The following is a 21717-nucleotide window of genomic DNA, read 5'->3' as shown; positions in this document are numbered from 1 at the left end:
GAAGAATAAATCCAGTTTAAGAGCAGGACTGCTTTATGGTCCAAATTAGACAAAAGGATGAGTCAGAAAAATCTGAACAGAGCTTTGTCTGTATTTTTCAAACCAGGCCAGGGGAAACACACCAGAAGAAGATGACATGTGTGTGTGTATGTGTGTGTATGTGTGTGTGTGTTTCCTTATATGTCACACTGTTAAACACTACCAAGTATATAAGTAATGTGATGAATGTGTCTTACACATTTGACATACTCACAGTAAGCAATGGGCATATTACACTGATATATCTAAGATATATATGACTGCACACTGGGTGAAGCTGCTCCATACCAAAGACAAAGCCTTATGAAACTGGGTTATTGTATTGTTGTGGATGCTGACACATTGGGGACACTGTGTGGAGTATTGGCATCTTTGCTTGTCTAAAGGGGATTTGAGCGCTGCCGTTTATTCACACAAGTTAATTTTATCAGATTTTTATTTTGGTAACTGACACATCTGTTGTGACTGCAGCCTAGGAAATATATATTTTGGTCCTACTAATTTGACTTGCTAAATGCTGTGTGTTCCCTGGCAGTACATGCTTTTTTCAGTCTAGGAAGTGTGACGTTCTTTTAACACACAGATGCCATTGGTTGGTTTGGCGGACTAGGCTCAGGACTTTGATATCCTGTTTTCTCTTCTCTTCTTCGTCACAACACACTGTAATCACTAAATGTTTTTAGCTATTTTGTCTATTTTTTCATTCCTTTTACTGATTTTAACATACAATAAACTCCAACTAACTAAATGGGGATAATGTCCTGTTTTTTACTTGGTTGTTAATATTTACAGTGAGATCTATCTGTGGTCTCACAATAAAATATAATAAATCAAAATGTTGCAATCAGTGTGAAATTAATGCAATATTCTGTTTTGTTTGGCACTTTGCAGGAGACTGGGTCATATAATGATTTATAGAATAAAGCGCAGCTTGCATATTTATCTTCATTTACACAGAGTCCAGCAAGTGCTGGTTGTTTGTATTGTGGGTTTTATTTCCCCCCAATAGATCTCATCACACAACAACAAGTAGAAGTCAACATTATATGCAACATTGCAACAAACACCACACAAGACAAATCCACTCACGTATTATTTCTGTTATAACTGCATCGATCCCCTCATACATAACCCAGACCTGCTTTGTTCCTGATGTATCTTAAAGTGTATGTACTATATTCTATCATGTCATGTGTTTGTTTCGTCACTTGTAAGGGAATAATCGTAGGATTCCATCTCACCAGTTTGTGCTTAGGGTCTGTGAGGTGCGTCTCCTCGTAGCTGTCGTCGTGGGTTGTCCAGCTGTAGGACACCAGGAAGTGGAGGATGGGCGGGTGGTAGGTGATCTCTGGGCGTGCCCAGCGGACCACAAGAGCGCTGCTGTTCACATGCTGCACCTTCATGTTGATGGGAGCGCTGCTGCACACTGGGAGAAGGATGCAAGAAAAAATAGAAAGAAGGTCAGCAGGAGGGAAGTTTAGAAAAAAAGAAAAGAGGGGAGGGGAAGGGAAGGCAGTAAGATAAGAGATACAAAAAGAAGGGAAAAGAGGAAGGAGAGAGGAGGAAAACGAAAAGGCAGAAAAATGATCGAGGATGGAGGGGGAGGAGGGAGGGCGGAAAAGCAATAGCCAAAGAAAGGACAAAGGAAAAAAAGAATATGGATCAATTGGTTGGAGGGGTTGAAAGAAGGAGGATATTTAGCAGGGGGGAAGTGGAACGTCAGAAAGGAAGGAAAGCAGTAAGGAAGACATTTAAAAAGAAGGGACGAGTCAAAGCAACCAACGAAGATAAGGCAGAAAATAAGGAAATAAGGAGTAAGAAAGGAAGAAAAGGATGGACACAAGATGGAAGAAAGTGAGGGAAGACACAGAAGCAAGGGTTAATGTGAAGGAAGAATAAAGCAATAATAATTAAAGGGAGAAAAGAACAGATAATTTAATGGTTAAATACATCGGCTCAGCTTATCTTTCAAATACACTCAGAGAGGGGGAGACGGAGAGAGAGAGAGAGTTATGTGAGCATGAGTTGTATTCATGATGTGTTATTAATATTGCTCTGAGTCATCAGCACAGACACACACACACACACACACACACACACACACACACACACACACACACACACACACACACACACACACACACACACACACACACACACACACACACACCATAACACAATCTAGTGCACACACATCTGAATAGCTGGCCTCTGCCTACATACAATGTGTAAAACACCGGCACACAGAAATATACATACATGCCTGTGCTATACACGTATGCACAGGCATCAAATACACATATATACACACGCAAACACACACACGCAAACACACACACAAACACACACACACACACACACACACACACACGCACACACACACACACACACACACACACACACACACACACACACAGATTTTGCCTCCTGGCTCCAATAACACATGGGTTCATATATAGTCGCCTTCAGGCTAAATGAAGAAAACCTGCTCTGCCTTCTAATATGTGGCTGTGAGAGATATGAAAGTAAACACATAAACATTGTATGTTTCTCTAATGAATTCAACAATATACAATTCTCTCCATTCAGAGGACGAGCCCTGCACCGGCTGCTCCTGACCACTGAGTGTCTCTGTTTGACCACTGAGGTTGCTCAGCAACGGGGACACTGTTTGATTTCATATCTCAAATATTTGATCATTACCATGAATTTGTAAATATGAAACAGGTTTACATAAGACAAAGGCTCTCGTCATCCTGTATGAACTGTATGTTTTTTTATACAGTAAGATCCCTTTCTGTTTTCTGATCTGTTCCCAATCCAATCTGCTGTCGAAGCTGTTTGCTGTGCAAACGTCCTCCGTGTTTACCTGAAGTCCTGATGACTCCAGTGTTCCACAGATTAATTCTATTATCTTCTCTAACAGAAAAACTGTTTTCATTTGTTATATTATTCACAGCTTTGCTTACATTTAGCCATTTTGCATTAGCTGTTAGGCTGCCATCAAAGGAACGCACCACTTTCTTACAGTGTTCTCACATCAAAAGCCTTTCAGCAGCTCAAAGGGAATAACTGCTAATAGGTTTTCAAAGAGAAACATTTGCATGAAGTGTTGTTTACCATGTAACCTATTAGCGTACAAATAACTCCACACCCTCAGTGTTTTGGTGACTGGCCTCTATTGGTGCTGGCCACGTGCTTGGGTAAAACGCCTCCTGTTTCAACATGACAATGCTCCCATGCACAAAGCCAGCTCCATAAAGACATGTTGTTTCCTGTTTGGTGTGGAACATGCTCACCCAATGTTCTTCAAGTTAGAAAACAGAACATATGACGCTTTCATAATTTGGTTGAAATCCTGTGCATTGATCTTAAAGATCCAATCATCTCTTAATCATAGGTGATGAATGAGAGACAATAAAAACAAAAGGACTGGTTAGAATTGTTATATTGATATTCATGTGCATTGCTTGATTCAAACTTCAATCATTATAGGTGTAGCCTGGTACTTTAACAAATAACACTACACCTCTGGTGTGGAGGAACTTAGGACTGCGGACCTAAATCCAGACCTTAATACCATCCAACACATTTGGACTGAGATGGATTGCTGACCGTGAGTCAGGCCTTATCACTCAACGTTACTGTTGGACCTCACTAATGCTCTTGTGTCTGAATGGGAGCAAATCCCTGCAGCCAGGTTCTATCATCCAGTGGAGAGTCTTCAAAGGAGAGTGGAGGCTGTTTAAGCAGCAGAGTAATGATGGAAATGCACGTGCAAAAATCACATGTGGTGCGGAACGCTCTGTGTCCACATACCTTCGTCAGGGTAACTGTAGTATAACTGTACAGTATTTTAGGCAGCAATTCGTTACACTATTTGCTGTTTACTGTAAGAGAGAGAAGTGTATTACCATCCAACAAAGCCCATAATGATTATTCCAAACACTGTATCATATTATGCAAATGTGTAAGGTAATTCGATGATGAACATGGGTTGATTGAGAATAGAGCTCACGTGCCTTGTGGAACCAAATTGATTACCTTGCTCATAAAGAGCTGCAGTGGAGTTTTTCTATTCATAACCTGCAGTTGAGCCCCTTGTGGCTTAGCATTACTAAAGCCATTAGTCACACACACACACACACACACACACACACACACACACACACACACACACACACACACACACACACACACACACACACACACAGAAGCACACACATAAGTAAAACACACACAGACATCATTTAGAAGTCAAACAGTGAATAACCTCAATGCAGGGAAAGCATATTTAATAGATTATATCTCCCTGGGCCCAGTGAGCCGTGACCTTTGTTTATGTGTGTTCATGTGTGTATGTGTCATATGTTTCATCTGAATACAAATTAAAAACAGACAGAATAATGGCAGGGTAATGAACTCAAAGCGAACCCTTCACCACAGAGGCAAAAACGAAAATATGTGAAATACCCTATAAATCCAAAACTGTTTAAGAGAGGCTAGCACACAAACTGACTGGTGTAACTCACTGTCAGTCTACATGTTAACACTTATTAATCTCATTCACATGAGCATCAGTTATGTTGGGCATTCTTGTCATTGATTTTACATCAAACAGATAAACATTTTGTCAAATTTAGCCAATTTGTCTGTTCTGTGTGTATGCTTACAAAAATCCAGAGTTCCTACACAGCGGTGGGTCTCTATAAATAAGACACAAACCATGTGGCTTGAACCAAGTCACACAACAGCAATCTAGCCAATCAGCAACACAGGTGTTGTGCTGGTGCATAAGACAAGAGAACAAAGAAGAAGAGGTGAGGCCACATATGCACTGTCAGTACCAATCACATTCTGTCAGCAGGGGGAGATTTTTGGGGTTCAGTATCTCACCCAAGGACACTTCATAATGCAGTCTGGTTAGTGGACAAGCCTCTCTCCCTCCTGAGGCCACCGAACGCCCCCACACCTTGTTGTATATCATAGTATTTTCCATACAATATACAAAGGATTTGTAACCATCAAGACCGAATACACAATTTTACATACACAGTGGTATTATTTAGATTGATGCTGAATTTCAAATGCTATTCCAGTTAACGTTACCTTCCTTGATAGCTTGGCTACAAACCTGTCCTCTTTCATTGTAGTCTATTTCAAACAATTCAACTCTTATTCAGCCTTTTTACATGTAGTAGAACAGGTGGAGCTGTTAACATTCATAATCACTTCAAGTGCCCTGCTCTTATCCAAGCATTCTTACAGGCATGGGATGCTTAAATAGGACGGAGCCATTCTTCATATAAACCTTTTGCTTTTGCTGATATAACAAGTCTTGGTCCTGACTAACTCAGATACAAAGAACACAGTCACTATAACTGAGCAACAATAAGGCTTTAAAGGACTCAGAACATAACACTCTCTTCTCATTAATTGCATTTAAAAATATTTTTTGCTGGACATTTGAAAAAGTGACGGATCTTCATTCCGGTCGCTGTGCTTTTAAAGGCCACAACACTAAATCTTTAATGACGTCACTGGCGCTAAAAACACCGAACCTATGTTGATCGATGCAGTATTCTCCTAAACTCTAGAGGGTGTACACGCCCACACACCAAACATTCTGTGAAGAAGCGCGAAAAAGTCAATTGTGTTTGCCATCACGTCACCAAACAACATGGCTACGAGCATAGCCCACTGTTCCCTAAGTTACAGCGTCTCACATCAGAGGAACAGCTGATCTGTGTTGTTCAAAGGGAAAGTCCACCGTATGTCTGTGTCCTGTTCTGATGAGCTGCTGCATCACATGGAACCGTTCATACAGCAGCTCGGTCAGTTTGCAACAGAGACTGGACTTTGAGAGTGTGCCAGCAGCGAGGGCTGTACGCTGAGGAGACGGGAGAGCAGGGGTCAGGGGCCAGGCAACAGTCAGAAGGGGAGGGGCAAGATGAGGTTATGCTCTGGTCATTTAATGCTCAGAATGAAATGATGTTGTATTTGACTCAAATTTTTAAAATTCAGACAATAACAAGTCGGTAAACCACCATAAAAAGGTGCGTAAATGCTATTTTGTATTAAAAAAGGTACGTAAACAGTGTTTACATGAGTTTACCCCCCACAACACCCTGTGTATCTGCGGCTTCCACCATATTTTCATTAATCTTGACAGATTCTTTGATAAAGCTTGTCTTGTCCATGATTCTTTCGCCACATTAACTATACGTATGCATGTGTGTGTGTGTGTGTGTGTGTGTGTGTGTGTGTGTGTGTGTGTGTGTGTGTGTTTGGGTGTGCATGTGTCTCCCTGCACACACTCCTGTCGTAGCAGAATTGCTACAACGGGCCAATGGGCCACTTTAAACGACTTCTAATATTCCCTGTGTGTAACTCAGCTGAAAGGGTTTTGTAGCCCAGTGTGTCTGGCTGGGTGATGAACAGATCCTCTTACAGCTTTCATCAAAGATAAGCGGCCATCTCACACACACACACACGTACACACAGGGGAGAACCCCGGATGGCAGTGAGTGATGGAGTCTAGGGGGTGCCTGACACACATAAAACCCACAGAGGACCACTCTCTCTTTCTCTCTCTAATAACTCTGAGTCCAACAGCAGGAGTAAAGGACGCCACAGGCCATGCAGCACGTTGATCAAGGTTGATCTATGAATTGGTCTTGATTGTGGGTCGTCTGCAAGGTTTTGTACTGGGATATCTTTGCAGAGCACAGCTCATCTGTGTGCTACACATCATCAACGCTGTCATTGTTTTAAAACTGGCAACCTCTTAATTTCATAAAGGACTGTAAATTGAGTGGCACTTCGCATTTGCTTTGCTCAAACTACTTGATACTGTACTTGTATCTTTTAGTGAAATAGTTATTGATGCATTCTATGTTATTCAGGGACCTCATTCAGCAACTGAATATCTAAACTAAAAGAACATGTGCACAAAATCATGTTCAGATAGAAGAAAAAGCTCATTCTGTTTGCACTCATTCTTTTAGTAAAATCATTTTAACAATTTTAAGCTACACAAAAGAGCTTAATTAAAACATTTAAAAATAAAATTAGATGAATATTTGACCCATTTGTAAGATACTGTGATGCCAAATCACTGAATTTGATTAAAAAAGAATATGCATGTGAGATTAAAGCATGGTCATAACATCTTTTTACAAAATACAAACACAAACAAAAAGCACAAATACAAAGAGTGAATGTAATAATTCTCTGCACCAGAAAGGACAATTCCCAAACAAAAGAACTGCTCTTTTAATAAATAAATCCTGGACATGCATTCATACACAGCTGAAATAGAGGGAGAGAGAAAAAGGCAAACTGGTCTTCATCCATTCGGTCCTCATCTTTGAACCTTTATGTTTGGACTAATTACTAATTGGACCAGCACTTTTGGTTGCCTAGTAATGACAGCCACGACAATAGCACAACCTCCTGGGTACCTTGGATGAATGGATGGATGTGGCATGGCTGACGTTTTCCACACAGCAACTCGTCACATATGAATGGCCTCTAAGGTTCTGTGATATACAGTATGTGTATCAAATACAACTAGGCCTGCAGGTTGTAGAATGCATCCATGTAGCTTTGTGATCATACTGAGAACACATAATGCTCGTTGATTCACAGTATCACTTAACAATAGATGTTGCAAGTACAAAGTACTTACATATCATGAGGTTAAACTTCATTATTAACAACATTACTTTACAGATATACAATGAACAAAACTTGTCCTCCTCTCCCTATTATTTTCTCAGTTGTAGTTTATGCATCATTATTGACTTCATTTACTAACAAAGTTTTCACTGAAACATCGACGCTTAAAATTGTCAGACTGCAAATAGGCCCACTTGTTATTTCAAGAGTCTTTATAAGATAACCTCTAATAGACATCAGACACGTGTGTGTATGTTATTATAATTTTATTTTACAAAATAAATATTGAATGCACTCTTGCTCAACTCTTGGTTACCACAAAAAAAATTGTCTCAAAAGTTTCTCCCTGTTAATAGCATGTACTGGAAGTGCCAATGCCAGATATTGATTCAGGAACTTAGGAAGGGGCAGAGTTCAGCTTTGCTTGGCTTTTTCAATACTTCTCATCGGTTTACAAAAATGTTTCTTCTTAGAGTGAAGGGTACTCTAAGACTCGTTTGGAGCAAATGTCAAAAGGCAGAAATTCCTTTGCTCAATTTTGTCAGCCAAGGTCTTTTTGGCTTTCTTACGATTTCTTGTTCTAAATCCCACATAACCCCTATCATTATTTTTGATCACCCTTTGACCTTGAATTTGTCTGATGTGTTATAATCTATTTTAAAACGAATGGGCTGACAACTTGGAAATGTTTGTTTGCTCTCTGATCTGGAGTTGAAAGATTAAAATCTCAGTCCAGTACAGAGACAGGACCAGCATGTTATGAGCTTAACTTTGAACAAACTGTTCAGGCCCTAAGACTGAAAGACCTTGGTGGGATTAAGGAGTTTTAAAGACAAAGAGCATTTATTGGCCTATAGCGGTGAGGCTGCAGATTGTAACACAGAACACCCCTAACTTTCATATTTCAAAGCATGTAGGAAAATCTATGCTAGCCTTCAGGTAACATAAAAACGTGAAGACATAATGGGCTCATTCTAAGGTGAAAAAACAGAGTGGTGCTTAGTTTTGTGTGATTAACACTAATGAAAACATCATTATGAATATTATATTCAATTTCTAAGACGTAGATCCTCCTACATCCTACACAATGGACCTTGTTCACACATGGCTGTAATCACAGCAGAATCAGGAAGGACTGCAGAGATTATGGTTTAAATTTGGATTACATTGTACAATTACATTATAATAAAGCATTGGTGAATATCATGGAAACTGTTTCAAGATCTTCTCATACACTGCAAAGCTGGTAACAGTGTGGTAGGTGTCTCTGGACATGTGGACAGATGACAACAAAAAATGGGTTATCTTCTTTCTGTCACTTTGCATAACATCCATGACAAGAACAAACTGACTGAGCCGGTCTTTGGTGAAATGGGACAATATATTATGTGGAGAAAGAAATCTGACCAGCTGTCATGCAAGTTCTGCATGAGCACAGTGTGGATGAGTTTCACAGTGAGTGACTGTGTATCCTGTTTTTAATTAATCTTATGGGTATGGGTCAGGTCACTGGACTTGAGAGATGAAAGGGATATTGATCATTTTATTAATTACAGTGTACTGGATGAAACTCGGTTTAAAAAATGTGGGGGTGTAGCTTCAATAACACCTAAACACTGTTCCTCTGTGTTTTCTGACTCCACGCATCTATCCATCATCCTGGCTCACTAAATGTGAGGCTGCCATTCATTCATACACCCAAAGGTAAATGGACTATAATGGCTGATGGGAAACAATCAGTGGCAGAAGGAAGGTGATCAGGCTGAGCCACAGCTAAATGGAATAAATTAGCACAGGGAGGGGGGACTGGAAGGAAAGTGACTCATGTGGTTGAGCTGCTGTATAGGTTTGTTCAGGGTTCCAATCTCCAATATCACTTGTGTGTTGTGTGGCTGTATGCTGTGAGGTCCAGAATTAGAGAGGTGTACATGCTTTGATTTCCATCTGGAACTCACTCAGGTAGGATGGCAGCATGAAGAACAAGATATGTAGTAGGCATGTGCTCTGTATGTTTCTCTGTGTGTCTGTGTGTCTGTTAGTCTTTTTTGTTTTCAGCTCCCATTCTCCTCTTTGCTTATTTCCCCCTGCTGTCCTTCATCCTCCTCCTCTTCTGTGTTTCCTCTGCCAGCCTTATAGATCTGCTTATAGCAAATGTCCCACTGCTGTGCTCAAGGACAAACTGTAGGAGCGTGCAGCACACAGTGCCAGGACACATACACAGTACATACATGTGAGTCGGTTGTGTAGGTGTGTGTACATCTAGGTGATGCACCTCTCTTGTAGTCGACCATATGGAAGTGTACCTGAAGTAAGGGAGGGGACAAACCCTGCTAGGACAGTTGACACAGCACAGATGCCAGGCCACACACGAGAAATTGTAAATACACTAAGAGACATGCGCGAGCACACACACACACAAACTGCAAAATGTGTGGTGTTGTTTGAGTGGTAATGAGGCAGGAGTGGGAGGACGGCTGGTGTTCCTCCCACTGCCTTATGCTAGGGGAGTTACCCAGCTCGCTGGTGAAATGACAGAGAACTAGCCCAGACCACACGCACACACACACACACACACACACACACACACACACACACACACACACACACACACACACACACACACACACACACAAAGAGAAGACAATTGGTTTCCTCTGGGCATGTGAGCAAGACTGAATATCCCTCATTTATTAACATTAAGAAATGTCACCATCCAGGAATAATGTGAGAATATTGGACCAGTTTAGCGAGAAGAGGAACTTTAATGATGCTATATAAATCAGTGGGCAGAAAAAGTGCTTACATGAAGCAGTTGGAGAGGGTCTACATGCAGCAGTACAACATCTGCGCCGTTTTCTTCTTGTAAAAAAAAAGTCTATGCTTACGCACATTTTCTTTCTTTAAGAACTCAAGATCAAATCAATCAGACCAAGGACATATGATTTCACCTTGAGTTCCTTTAATTGAATGTTTTCAATGTTACTACTTTGTTGTAAGTAAATAAGGATATTAAATCGCTTTTAGATGAAGCTTGGTGTCACGCAGGCTCCTGGTATAGACAAGGTATAGAATGTGCTTTTGTTACGTTTAGGGGAATATATAGAAAGAGTTCTTGTTTCTAAATAATCAAAACTCAACCACCGTACCTTTGGAAGCCTCTGTGCCGTATGGTCCACTGGCGCTGTCAGTCAGGTCGGGTAGCCAGGCATCTTTGACTGCTGACTTGAAGAGGTGGCGATTATCCAATCTCTGGATGGGCCTGAAGTTACTGCGCAGATACTCCACTGACTTAACGTGGTCCTGCTGCTCCGTGGTGAAGATCGAGTAGAAAGCTTCCAACTGGTGCCGGCAGGGAGAGAGGCGGCAGGGCAAAGACAGAGAAATGGAGGGAGAAAAGTGAAGAAGAGTTACTTCCAGGCACAACTCACTAACTCAGAGTCACTCCTGGTGACTTTGAGTTGGTGATTTTTCCATCCCTCTCGCAGAAGAAGCCATTTTTACTATCCCCTCAAAAAACACAATATGAGAATGCAATGCAGATATATAACTGAAATACAAGTTGAGGATGAAATTTTAATGATCCCCATGAGAAAAGTGGGTCACCGCTGCAGCAAAGCAAAGGCTTATCATAAAGGAGAATACTGGGAATAAATTACTAATAATACCAGAATATGAAGAACATATTGGGTAAACAATGGATCCATGTGTCAGTGAAAAATATGAACAATTAATAAATAGAGTGCAAAATATTACTATGACAACTTTGAAATAATGTTGTAAAAGTTTAATTTGTTCGAAGCTATAAAGGAAATAAGACTTGTCCATCAATAGTGTTGATTTAAAATGTCCATAACGTGGGTTCGTATTATGTTTTCTAGGGGGGATAATTTGACACCTCCAGAAATATGCTCATTCTTAAACTTGCCAAGATTTAAAGGGGACATAGCATGCAAATTCCACTTTGTTAGTGCTTCTACAGGTTAATGTGGGTATCTGGCATGTCTACCAACCCAAAAACTCTGGGAAAAAAACACTTGCGCGTTTTGTTATGGTTCCTCTAAGTCAGAAACGTCATGCTTGAGCGACTCGATTGAACTTCCTGGGTTTTGTGTCGTAACAAGGCACTGGAAGTCTCCCTACATGGCCTTGGCCCACCCCCCACCTCATCCCCCGTCCCCCCACACTCATTACACCGGGTTTACACTGGACGCAGCGAGGATGCGAGGCAGCGCAGCGCCGTTCCCAAGCGCGCAGCCGCCTGGCTGTTCACACGGGACGAGCATTTCTCCGCTGGTCAGCCCGCGATTCACTCACATGTGGCATTTGTCTGGATCGTTGGGACTGGGAGGCTGCAGCAGCTGCTCGGGCGGGACCGCTCGCTCTCCCATGCGTGAGCTGGAATTTGTGTCAGCGCCACAAATTCCGCAGTGTGGAAGACTTCCGCAGTGTTCAGCACTACTGTAACAGTGGCACAAACAGAGCCCCCCCACTCGTTATGCCGGGTTTACACCGGACGCGGAAGCGCCGCTGCGAGGCAGCGCAGCGCCGTTCTCAGCACGCAGCCGCCTGGCTGGTCACCCGGGACGTGCATTTCTCCGCTGGTCAGCCCCATAGACTGTATATATAAGGTCAGCCCGCGATTCTGCTTTCTCCGCTTGTTGTTGTACCCGTTGAATGTCGGGGTTCGGGGTAAATGATGGTCTTCATAGCCCCCACCCCTCTCTTTCTCTCTCTGTCTGTCTGCTTGTGTGCTTGTAGTGGATGGGCAGAGGGGACATTTAATTATGTGATTGGGAAAATTAAAACTCCAGGACAACAGAAGGGAATACAAAGTATGGGATGCATATTTGATAATTTATATCATATAAAATATGTAATTTATATCGTTTAAAATCATGGGGGAGAGGGGGAGGGGGGCTGGCTCATTAGCATTTAAAGGAACAGGCACTCAAAACAGGTCACTCTGTGGAGGGCTGTTTTATACAGGGTAAAAAGGGTGCTGTTTTATATGATCCTTGTGGTATTTTGACCAAAGTATGTTACAGACATTTCATTAAGACCCCAAGGAACCATATCAACTTGTGGTAAAATGGGCATGCTATGTCCCCTTTAAAGGAAAGGATTCATACCAATCCCATGTCTGCGGGTTGGATATGGAGGGAGAGCCAAGATATGATTAGAATATCTTAGCATAGAGGCTGTGATAGGGGGAGAGAGCTGGGCGGTAAAGTTATCAGTAAACAAACAATGTAAAAATCACAACTCCTGGGAGTCACTGCTCAAGTTAGACTCTAAAATCTGTCAAGTTGACTTTTGGTGGACAATGTTGTAGTGACATCTTTTAAAATATGGCATAAAATGGTCTTAGCTCAGACAAACAAAGATACACGAATAAAAGCCAAGAAACTTAAAGGGACAATAGACAAATACAATTGTTTCAGGTATCCAAAGACAATACCACCAGAATCTGACACAACAGTTCAGGCATATAGCTTGTTCACTAGAAGCTTCATGAAATGATGTCACCAATGCATGGAGCAAAGCATATAACAAAGAGTTAGGCACAAAGCGACAATCATAGTCAAACTAGTCATGAAGATAGCAAACTTACCAATAACAGATTGATATTGCATGTTCAAATAATTCTGAACATCAACACCTCAAATTATCACATATCCATGAATCAGGATTTCAATCAATAATTTCTCCCACCAGAGGAGTTGTTTAAGTCTGTCAACCATCAACTCTAAAAACGACCCTCTCATCTCACATGTTTGGAGATTACTTCAAATACGTGAACTTTAAGTGAATGAGCATCCTTGTGGCCTGTTTCTGTGAAGGGCTGTCCCAGGGGATAATTGCAGTTGTAGAGTTCTGATTGAATATTCATGCTCTACCTTGTGGTATCTTGTGGGCCACAGACCAAAGAGCCCTACTAATGTAGTGTTTGAGTTGGCCAAGTCCTTGAAATAGTCAGTGTTGTGATGAACACATTGAAATAGAGTACTGTTGTTATTTGCATAAACTGTATCTGAAAGAGCTCTTGCTAAGGTAGCCAAAAAGGCTTGTCCCACCAGCAGTCCAGAGCGGTTAAAAGTAGGTGCCAAACTCACACCATGGTGAATGATGAATCACTGAAAGAGCTGGTTCTCAGATGCAACCTCCAAATCCTTGCCAAATGCAGCTGCCATGTACAGACTAAAGCCAGTTCACATTCGTATCTCTGAACATAGCTTTCAGCACCGGGTTGGACTATCGGGTGATTCCTTGGTTTGGTTTGATAAACCAGGAAGTAGGTTTGAGATTGTTAAATTCCTACATACAAACATCATTTTTAGAGATGAAATACTGCAGATATTGTTACTTGTGAAAGTTAGTATCCCTGATGCATTGAAACAGTTTTGCCAAAATTGTTTTAATCTTAATTTAGCTGCCATGCTATCAAGCTGTGAACATTTTGTACTGCTTTAGTTTGATGTTGAAGTTGGCCTCTTCCTGTTGCCATTTGTCAAACACATGCTGTGTGGCAAGACGGGCGAGCAGACATGGATTTGCACTGTGTGATTGAAGTGTCATCTTTCTGCCTGTGTTGGCAGATGGATACTCTGTACAATGTGTTTGGAAGCAATGCACTCAGACAAACAGCTTGTGAGCAAGGCAGAGCTGGGAGGAGGGGGGTGAGAGGAAGATTCAGTTCTATTAAGGTAAAAATCGCAGTGAGGAAATATCTGAGGACAGCAAATTCTCTCTGGGCTGTATGACAACCACATACTCTAAAATAAAACTGAAACCAAACCACAGCAAAATGAGGTGTCTATCCTGAGCCTGACAATAAATGATGACTTGACCGTCCTTGATTTATTTCTGTAAGTAGGACTCGGAGATATGCTGCATTATTTCTGACCTCTAGTAGTGCTAAGGAGTCGTCTTTCTAGTGATGGCAGTAAATAGAGGGTCTATGAGAAGACACATTTTATCAATTAGGCTCATTGCCAAGATGCTCCAATAGTGTATCAAAGTGGAAAACCTTATTCTGATTCAAACACAGTTTGAAATCCTCTGGATACCATGAATATCCGTACGGAATGTTAAGACAGTAGGTGATGAGATATCTTCTGGAGCAAAGTCACGCATGGATAAACTGTAAAACATCCCCACCTACTGCAAAGAAAAATAATAGTTGTTGAGGAAATTAGCTTTTTTTGCCTAAGCAGAATGTGATTGCAGCAAACCCAAATCCCAAACCCCCCAAGCTGCTGCAAAACAAATGTACAACGCCCATAAAACATCAGCCTGCCAGCTTTGGTGACCAGCTTTAGGGGTGACTTTGTGATGATGGAAGTCAAATGTGAGCGTCAAAGCAAGGGATTAATAAGAGAAAGCCCCAGTCTGATTCCACTGTTTACCAAGTCTTAGTAAACCCTCAGGGTTTAGTCTGGACAAAGAATTGAGAATGGAGGACACGCTGAAAAAATAATAAAATAAATACAGATCCAGGCATGGCTCTTTCCATAGCTTATCTCTTTGTGTTACAGATATGGCTTTGTTATGAACTGCTGCTATACCTTTTAATTTTAAAGTTCCTATATTTTACACCTTTCTGGGATTTAGTTTGAGGTATTGGTCCTCCTAAGATGACATATCAGTGGTTTAAAGTCGGAAAAACTGCTGCAATGTGTATTTCCATGTCCTCTCTTCTGCCTCTCTCTGGAGCTGCAGACAGAACAGGCTGTTTTCTCCTGCCTCTTGAGCCCCTCCTCTGATTGGCTGACTGCACTTTGAGTGACATGCGACCAGGCCTATCACCGGTCTCATTCTGGCGCATTGACGATCTCTGGTAAACACATCTGAAAGTCACGTTGTTATGTTTGCAGCTATAGAAGACCAGCCACATCTGTTACAACAGGATGTTTCTGAACGTTAAGTTACACCGTCCTCATGTTGGTTCAAGTTTTAGCAGGACAGTCGGCCAATGTAGGAGTAACGTCCCGAGTTACAGTATGGAGTTTCACAACAGAGTTACGTTACTCCGTACTGAGCACACCGACACGGCACGTCAGAAGAAATAAAGCATAACCACTGGTCTCGAACAGTAACGTCCTTAGGAGGAATGTGCATGGACACATTATCGTCCTTGCATCCCTCCATGCTGCAGTGTTTCTTCAGTGTTGTTTGTTGTGGTTAGCCTGTGGTAGCTAACAAACTGCTAGCTCAGCAACAAGTCTGCTGCGTGTCGCGTTCGGTGTGGAGGGGTGATGGTGGTGGAGGTGGTGGGGAGCAGGGGCGGTGGGTTCGGAGGCTGGACTGGTACCGGCTGGGGGGGGCTGAGAGACGAGTGCGATATCATGATGACATCATACGGGGGAGGAAGTACGAATCGAGACGTTTCAATAACATATTTCTTAGAATGGACTGAGTGAAAAAGTCCACGGAGTGACTCTGTTCATACTTTGAGGCTCCCTACTAACCCCCTTTAAGGAATTACGGATAGTAAAAGCCCAGAAAAAATTATTTTACACAATATGGGCCCTTTAACACATATTTATTCAAGATGCAAGTTATAATGAAGCTTAAGCGTAAGTTCAGTCAGGAAGACTTAACCTGCATGCTGATCAGCTGATTGTGGGCTTAACCTGCATACTGATCAGCTGATCGTGGGTGTTCCTAAATGTCCAATCAGGTCTGCCGCGGTCTCTTTCAGCCAATCATTCAGCACCTGTCAAACTTTAAAAATCCCTTCTCCTCTCTTCCGCAGTCAGCCGTCTTTCAGTGACGCGCATAACCCCTCCTCCACCCCAATCTCCTCCAGTCTCCAGCAGAATATCATCACCTCTTCCGGATCCCGACCTCAATTGATCGTATGCATAATCCCACATTGTGGTGGCAGCGATCATGGACCTTGATGATGGATCCCAATAGTATCAGTGGATCATGACAATGGATCGTGGATTACGGCGGCACCCGATCATGGTGGCAGCTGATCGCGGACTAAAAAATCAACAAGACTGCCTGACAATATACCTATTACTCGTGGCATCCATTGCACTTCTGTCCGTCCTGGAAGAGGGATCCCTCGCATGCGGCTCTTCCTGAGGTTTCTACGTTTTTCCTGTCAAAAAGGTTTTGTAGTTTTTCCTTACTCTTGTTGAGGGTTAAGGGCAGAGGATGTCACAATTGGCGAAGTCCAATAGGACAATTCTCACGAATATGGGCCATCCAAAACAATCGATTGACTGATGAACCACCACCAGTGTCTAGACCCCGGGGGGTATTCCTGTTCGATGCTCTGCTCCACCCCCTTCTAATCCTGATGACATTCTGTGCATTTGTCAAATAAACATCGTTAAATTATGAATCAAGTCTCTCCTGATTGAATTCATGAGCATGCCTTTGTAAGCATTTGTTGTTTCTTTTAATTGAAGGTGGAATCAGTTGATCTAGATCCAGTGCAGTTTGGTTCCTGGGCCTAAATTCCTGCAGTTCCAAAGCAGCAGAAGCATGGGTGTATTAAAAGAACTGGACTTGTGTGATTTTCTAAAAGGTTTGCAAAACCCGATTGTTGAAGTGTGACAATCCTCAGTTCCTCTACATGTGTAAGATCAAGAGCATATTTTCTGTGAAATTTGTAAAGTTTGATTGCATGTAATGAACGGTAATTCTTGACTTGCGACACAGACATAATTTGTGTGTGTGTGTGTTACTCCACTCACAGTGGACTGCAGTAGTGCATGAGGTTTAGAGCCTTCAGCCCTTCTTCAGCTCCTGGATCAGCTTCGGACAGTACTGGTGCACACATCACAGTGCAGCCCCATACCAGGCCATTATGTATCTCAAACCTCCACATCCTGCAAACCTGAGCTGAAATCACTATACTATCAGAGCACAAAGTCTCAGTCACAGCAGAGCAATATTCCTGTGGCACTATAGGCAGATTATAGGCAGCGTGTATCTGTTGCTATGGGGAACAACATCCTCTATCAGAGAAAACGGGGACAGAATCCACAATGTTTTTCTGTCAATGAGTTTCCACTGAGTTTCCACTGCCTCAAGCTAAAGCTTTTCATTATTTATTTATTTTTTACTTTTCGAGGCAGTAAATAAGACTTGTTCTCAGTCTATAACTTGTAAATGAAGAAAAGAGTAACTGTTTGCATTTCCTCAGATACATATTTTATGTGCTGATGTCACAGTGGCTTGGCCCAGACAGAAAGATTCATACGTCATTGCTGTGGGCAGAATCAGAATCCCTGCAGACAGGTGGGGATGGTTGAAAACCCTGCCAAAAATATTTATATGTAGACTCCATACTTGCCCTTTTTATTTAAATAACACTTATTTGGTGATTTGTTGTTCAAAAACATCTTTGGTTGTCAAGATATTGTGGTATTTGTAGAAGTGTTTGAGGAGGACTTACTGATGAAAAGGACTAATTCTGAAGTACAGAGCATAAATACAGGCCAAGCAAACAATCTTGCGTTGGTTGGATTTTTGAGCATGTCACCACATCAGTGATTCTTGAAGAGCTTTTTACAAGCTAACAATACAATTTGAATCTTCGCACAGGCTGCCTTAGCCAGGTGGGAAACCATAAAGAAAACCCCACATACCCCACTTGGAATTGCTGCACAGAGACAGAACTCACCAGCAATTCCCTCCTCGCAGCTAATATTTCGAGTAACTGCGATGTGAGACCAACATAGCAAAAGCCATCTAAGGTTGATAACATCTGAAACGCAGCTTCCCTCTCTCCCACACACACACATACCCTTACGCCAGGTGGACAAATACAAGCGTGGCATGTCTACATGTCTGTTTGAAAGGAAGGCATTTAAGGTGAGCTGTTGTGCAAGAACCTGAGCATCGATCCACTTTAAAAGCAGGCCCAAAGCAACTGCTGTCTCTCCTGCTGACCTACTTCAACTAGCATCCAAAACAAAAGGCTCACAAAGAGAGGAGAGAGAGAAATCAAACACAGAGAGGCAGACATAGACAATAACTACAGTCACCATCAATGTTAATTCTCCTTCCAACCTCTGCCTTTTATCTTTCTCCATGATGTGTTCTCAGGAGAGTTGGACAGCAACAAAAGAAGGGGAGAAAACAAAGGACTTCAAAAGAGGCTGTTGTTTAGACGGATTGACAAATGGTTTCGAAATCAGCAGCCAAAGAACAGGAAGGATGAATGATGTCACTGTCACTTGCTTTTTTGTTGACTCTTATTTGATTAATTTTCCCATTTTAATATTCTGCTGGTTATTGCATAATTTCCTATCTATTGACTTTGAAGTATTGTTTTTTGTATACTTTGCCTTTAACAAATGAGACGTGCTGATGTTGAAATTAGATTAAAACTATATAATGGGTTTAAATGGTAGACTTCGAATGACATGCAAGTATTTATCATGGCAGAGCTTTTGTGGTAAAATATAGCTTCCAATGTATCTGTGGAGTTTACTGGGGTTTTGGGCAGCTGTGGCTGAGGGGTCGTCCTCTAACCAGTATAACCAATGGTTCAATCCCAGTCTTTATCATCTCCTTGCCTAAAGTGTCCTGAACCCCACATTGCCCCTCGTAAAAAATTAAATTGCTGCCCATAAATGCACTGTATTAATGTGTGTGAATGGGTAAATGACAAAAAAACTGTAATGTAAAGCACCTTGAGTGGTCATCAAGACTAGAAAAGCTCTATATAAAAACAGACCATTTACCATTTTTCACATTGTCATTTCATTAATTGTTATTCTGAAATATTGGTTATAGCAGCTTCAGGTGCTGAAGTTAGGATATAGTTCAGAGGATAGGATATGCTCTCTTTTTTGTACTTTTGGCTAACCCAGAATTCCTGACCTTTACACCTGTGGTCATGTTATGAGCAACGACAAAGCAAAACACCACAATTCCTGTCCCAATTCAGGGGCAGGACCTGACCCACTAAGCCGGGTCCATTAAAGGACTGCAGGCTCATGAAGGATTCAAGATCTGTCCACAGATCCTTTGTCAAGTGCCTTCAGATAATGTTTGTTGTGATTTGGTGCTATACAAATAAAATTGAATTGATCTGAATTGAAAGATGCATTCAGGAGCTTGTCTTCAGCAGAAAGTTTCAAAGTTAACCTGCAGGAAGTTTTACAGGCCACATGTCACCAATGTTTGTGGGATTCAATTACAACAAGAAAAGTCCAACCAATAAAGACTGTATAAATGTGTGTCGTCTAACATTCCTGTTTGTATGTAGTTCTTTTTCGGAGGGGATGGAGGGTGCTTCACAGCCAATCCAAAAAAAACAGCATATGAATTCAGAAAGTTTGAACTGTTGGTTATCCTTAAGATGACTTATACCAATGTCATTGGTGCTTGTGTGGGCCTGAGCTCAAGCACTTGAGCTGGGAGCAGACTTAAAGGTTATTCAAATGAACAAAACAAAGTGCAGACACTCAACAGAGACACTGCTTACATGCATAGATGTATTATTCTCAGCAGCCAGAAAGTAGCACATACTCAAAAAAACATGTTTATGTTAATTTCCTCTGCTGTTCGGCTGGAGGAGGGGAAGCAGTTGAGGAGGTGTAGGTTTAGACTGTGCTGAGCGGAACTCTGAATTACAGCCTACACCTTTGAATTCTTCACTGATTCAAACTGGTCTAATGCTCTCCTGGCTTTTTCACCTGGGTTAAGAATCAATCTATCCAATGTTATTAAAGAAACATTTTGATTTGGATTAAGAATGATGACATCTACCAACAACATTTTGTTAGCAACCTGGCTGCAGTGCATCCACAAAAAAGTATGGATGAGATCCAACTCTTAAATTCACATTTCTTTAATAAATGAGTAAAAAGGTTAACTGCTCTTGGCAGCCAACCAATACTGCAGCTTCTGTGCAGATTGAAACCAAATAGCTTCAGTCCAATTTGATCTTATTTGTTGTGACACTAAAATCATGACAGAAGATGATGAAACTGGTGGTATCTTCTCTGATGTGAAGATATGCACCTTCTCTTTTTCATATCAAATTGATAATCATTGGGTTTTCAACTGTTGTTCAGACCAAATATGTGATTTTAAGATATCCCTTCAGGACGCCGGGATGTGTTTGTGATTGTTTTTGTATTCTTTGCCAGTTAAAGAAGTTTGGTTAAAGAGCATCACCATCTCTTTGGCTTCCTGCCTCTACCTCCCTCCGTATCAATCTTCCTCAATCTCCTCCGTCTTTGTAATGTCCCCTCACTGCTGGCTTTACACTGACCTGTTCTCCTAACTTCAAGGCAGAGAAGCCAATATTTCATCCACATTTAGTTTGCTCCACTGCTGCTCTTGAGCAACTCGTTTGGTCTCATTAGGGGACGAGTCTGCCAAATGTTCTTTGAACTGGGGAAGAAAGATGGGGGAAAAAAAACCTTTTCCCACAGACCCTTATTAACAAATACTGAACACACTGGAGCTGCTTTCCTGGTAATGATGACTCTTATCCCTGTTTTTCACTGTTTTCGTTGACATGCATTTATAATCATATGTACATGGAAATACAGCTGGTACTGCATCAAAATGACAGTATGTTGGTTGGTTCTGTCACACAGTATTTTCACTTCAACAAGAGAGTGTGTGTGTGAGAGAGAGAGAGAGCGAGAGCGAGAGAGAGAGAGAGAGAGAGAGAGAGAGAGAGAGAGAGCAACAGAACAGGAAAGAATTGGGGCAGTCCATGCATAACCATGTATGAGTGTGTGGATTATGAGCTCGCAACAAAAAATGTAAGTTCTGATTTAAAGTATATATGTAACTTATTTCAGATGACCTGTAAGAGTTTAAACGTGGGATGTTATTTTAGTTTCACACTATCTACTTTAACATAATTCCACAGAAAAGAGTTTTACTCTTCATATCATTATGCTACTGAACTAGCTAGAGCAACTCTGTAGACACTGTACAACCTGCCTATAGACACAAATTCATCAACCTATATGCATACATTTTGCCAAAGTCTCAATAGATTGAACAATT

At 41.5% G+C, this 21717-nt stretch overlaps 1 protein-coding gene across 2 annotated transcripts in view; it reads right to left on the bottom strand.

Annotated features, from left to right (window-relative positions):
- Nucleotides 1-21717, bottom strand: part of LOC118104932 (receptor-type tyrosine-protein phosphatase gamma) — a 369897-nt gene that overhangs the window by 50980 nt on the left and 297200 nt on the right. For both annotated transcript variants that reach the window (XM_035152240.2, XM_047339382.1), the window contains 2 exons: nt 10866-11058; nt 1281-1465 (listed from right to left, as the gene is read on the bottom strand). In XM_035152240.2, coding sequence (XP_035008131.2) covers nt 1281-1465; nt 10866-11058 — 378 coding nt within the window. The remainder of the gene's footprint in view (nt 1-1280; nt 1466-10865; nt 11059-21717) is intronic.

This window comes from Hippoglossus stenolepis, chromosome 3, assembly GCF_022539355.2.
Source record: "Hippoglossus stenolepis isolate QCI-W04-F060 chromosome 3, HSTE1.2, whole genome shotgun sequence".
Taxonomy (NCBI): domain Eukaryota; kingdom Metazoa; phylum Chordata; class Actinopteri; order Pleuronectiformes; family Pleuronectidae; genus Hippoglossus; species Hippoglossus stenolepis.
This window is presented reverse-complemented; position numbering and strand designations above follow the sequence as displayed.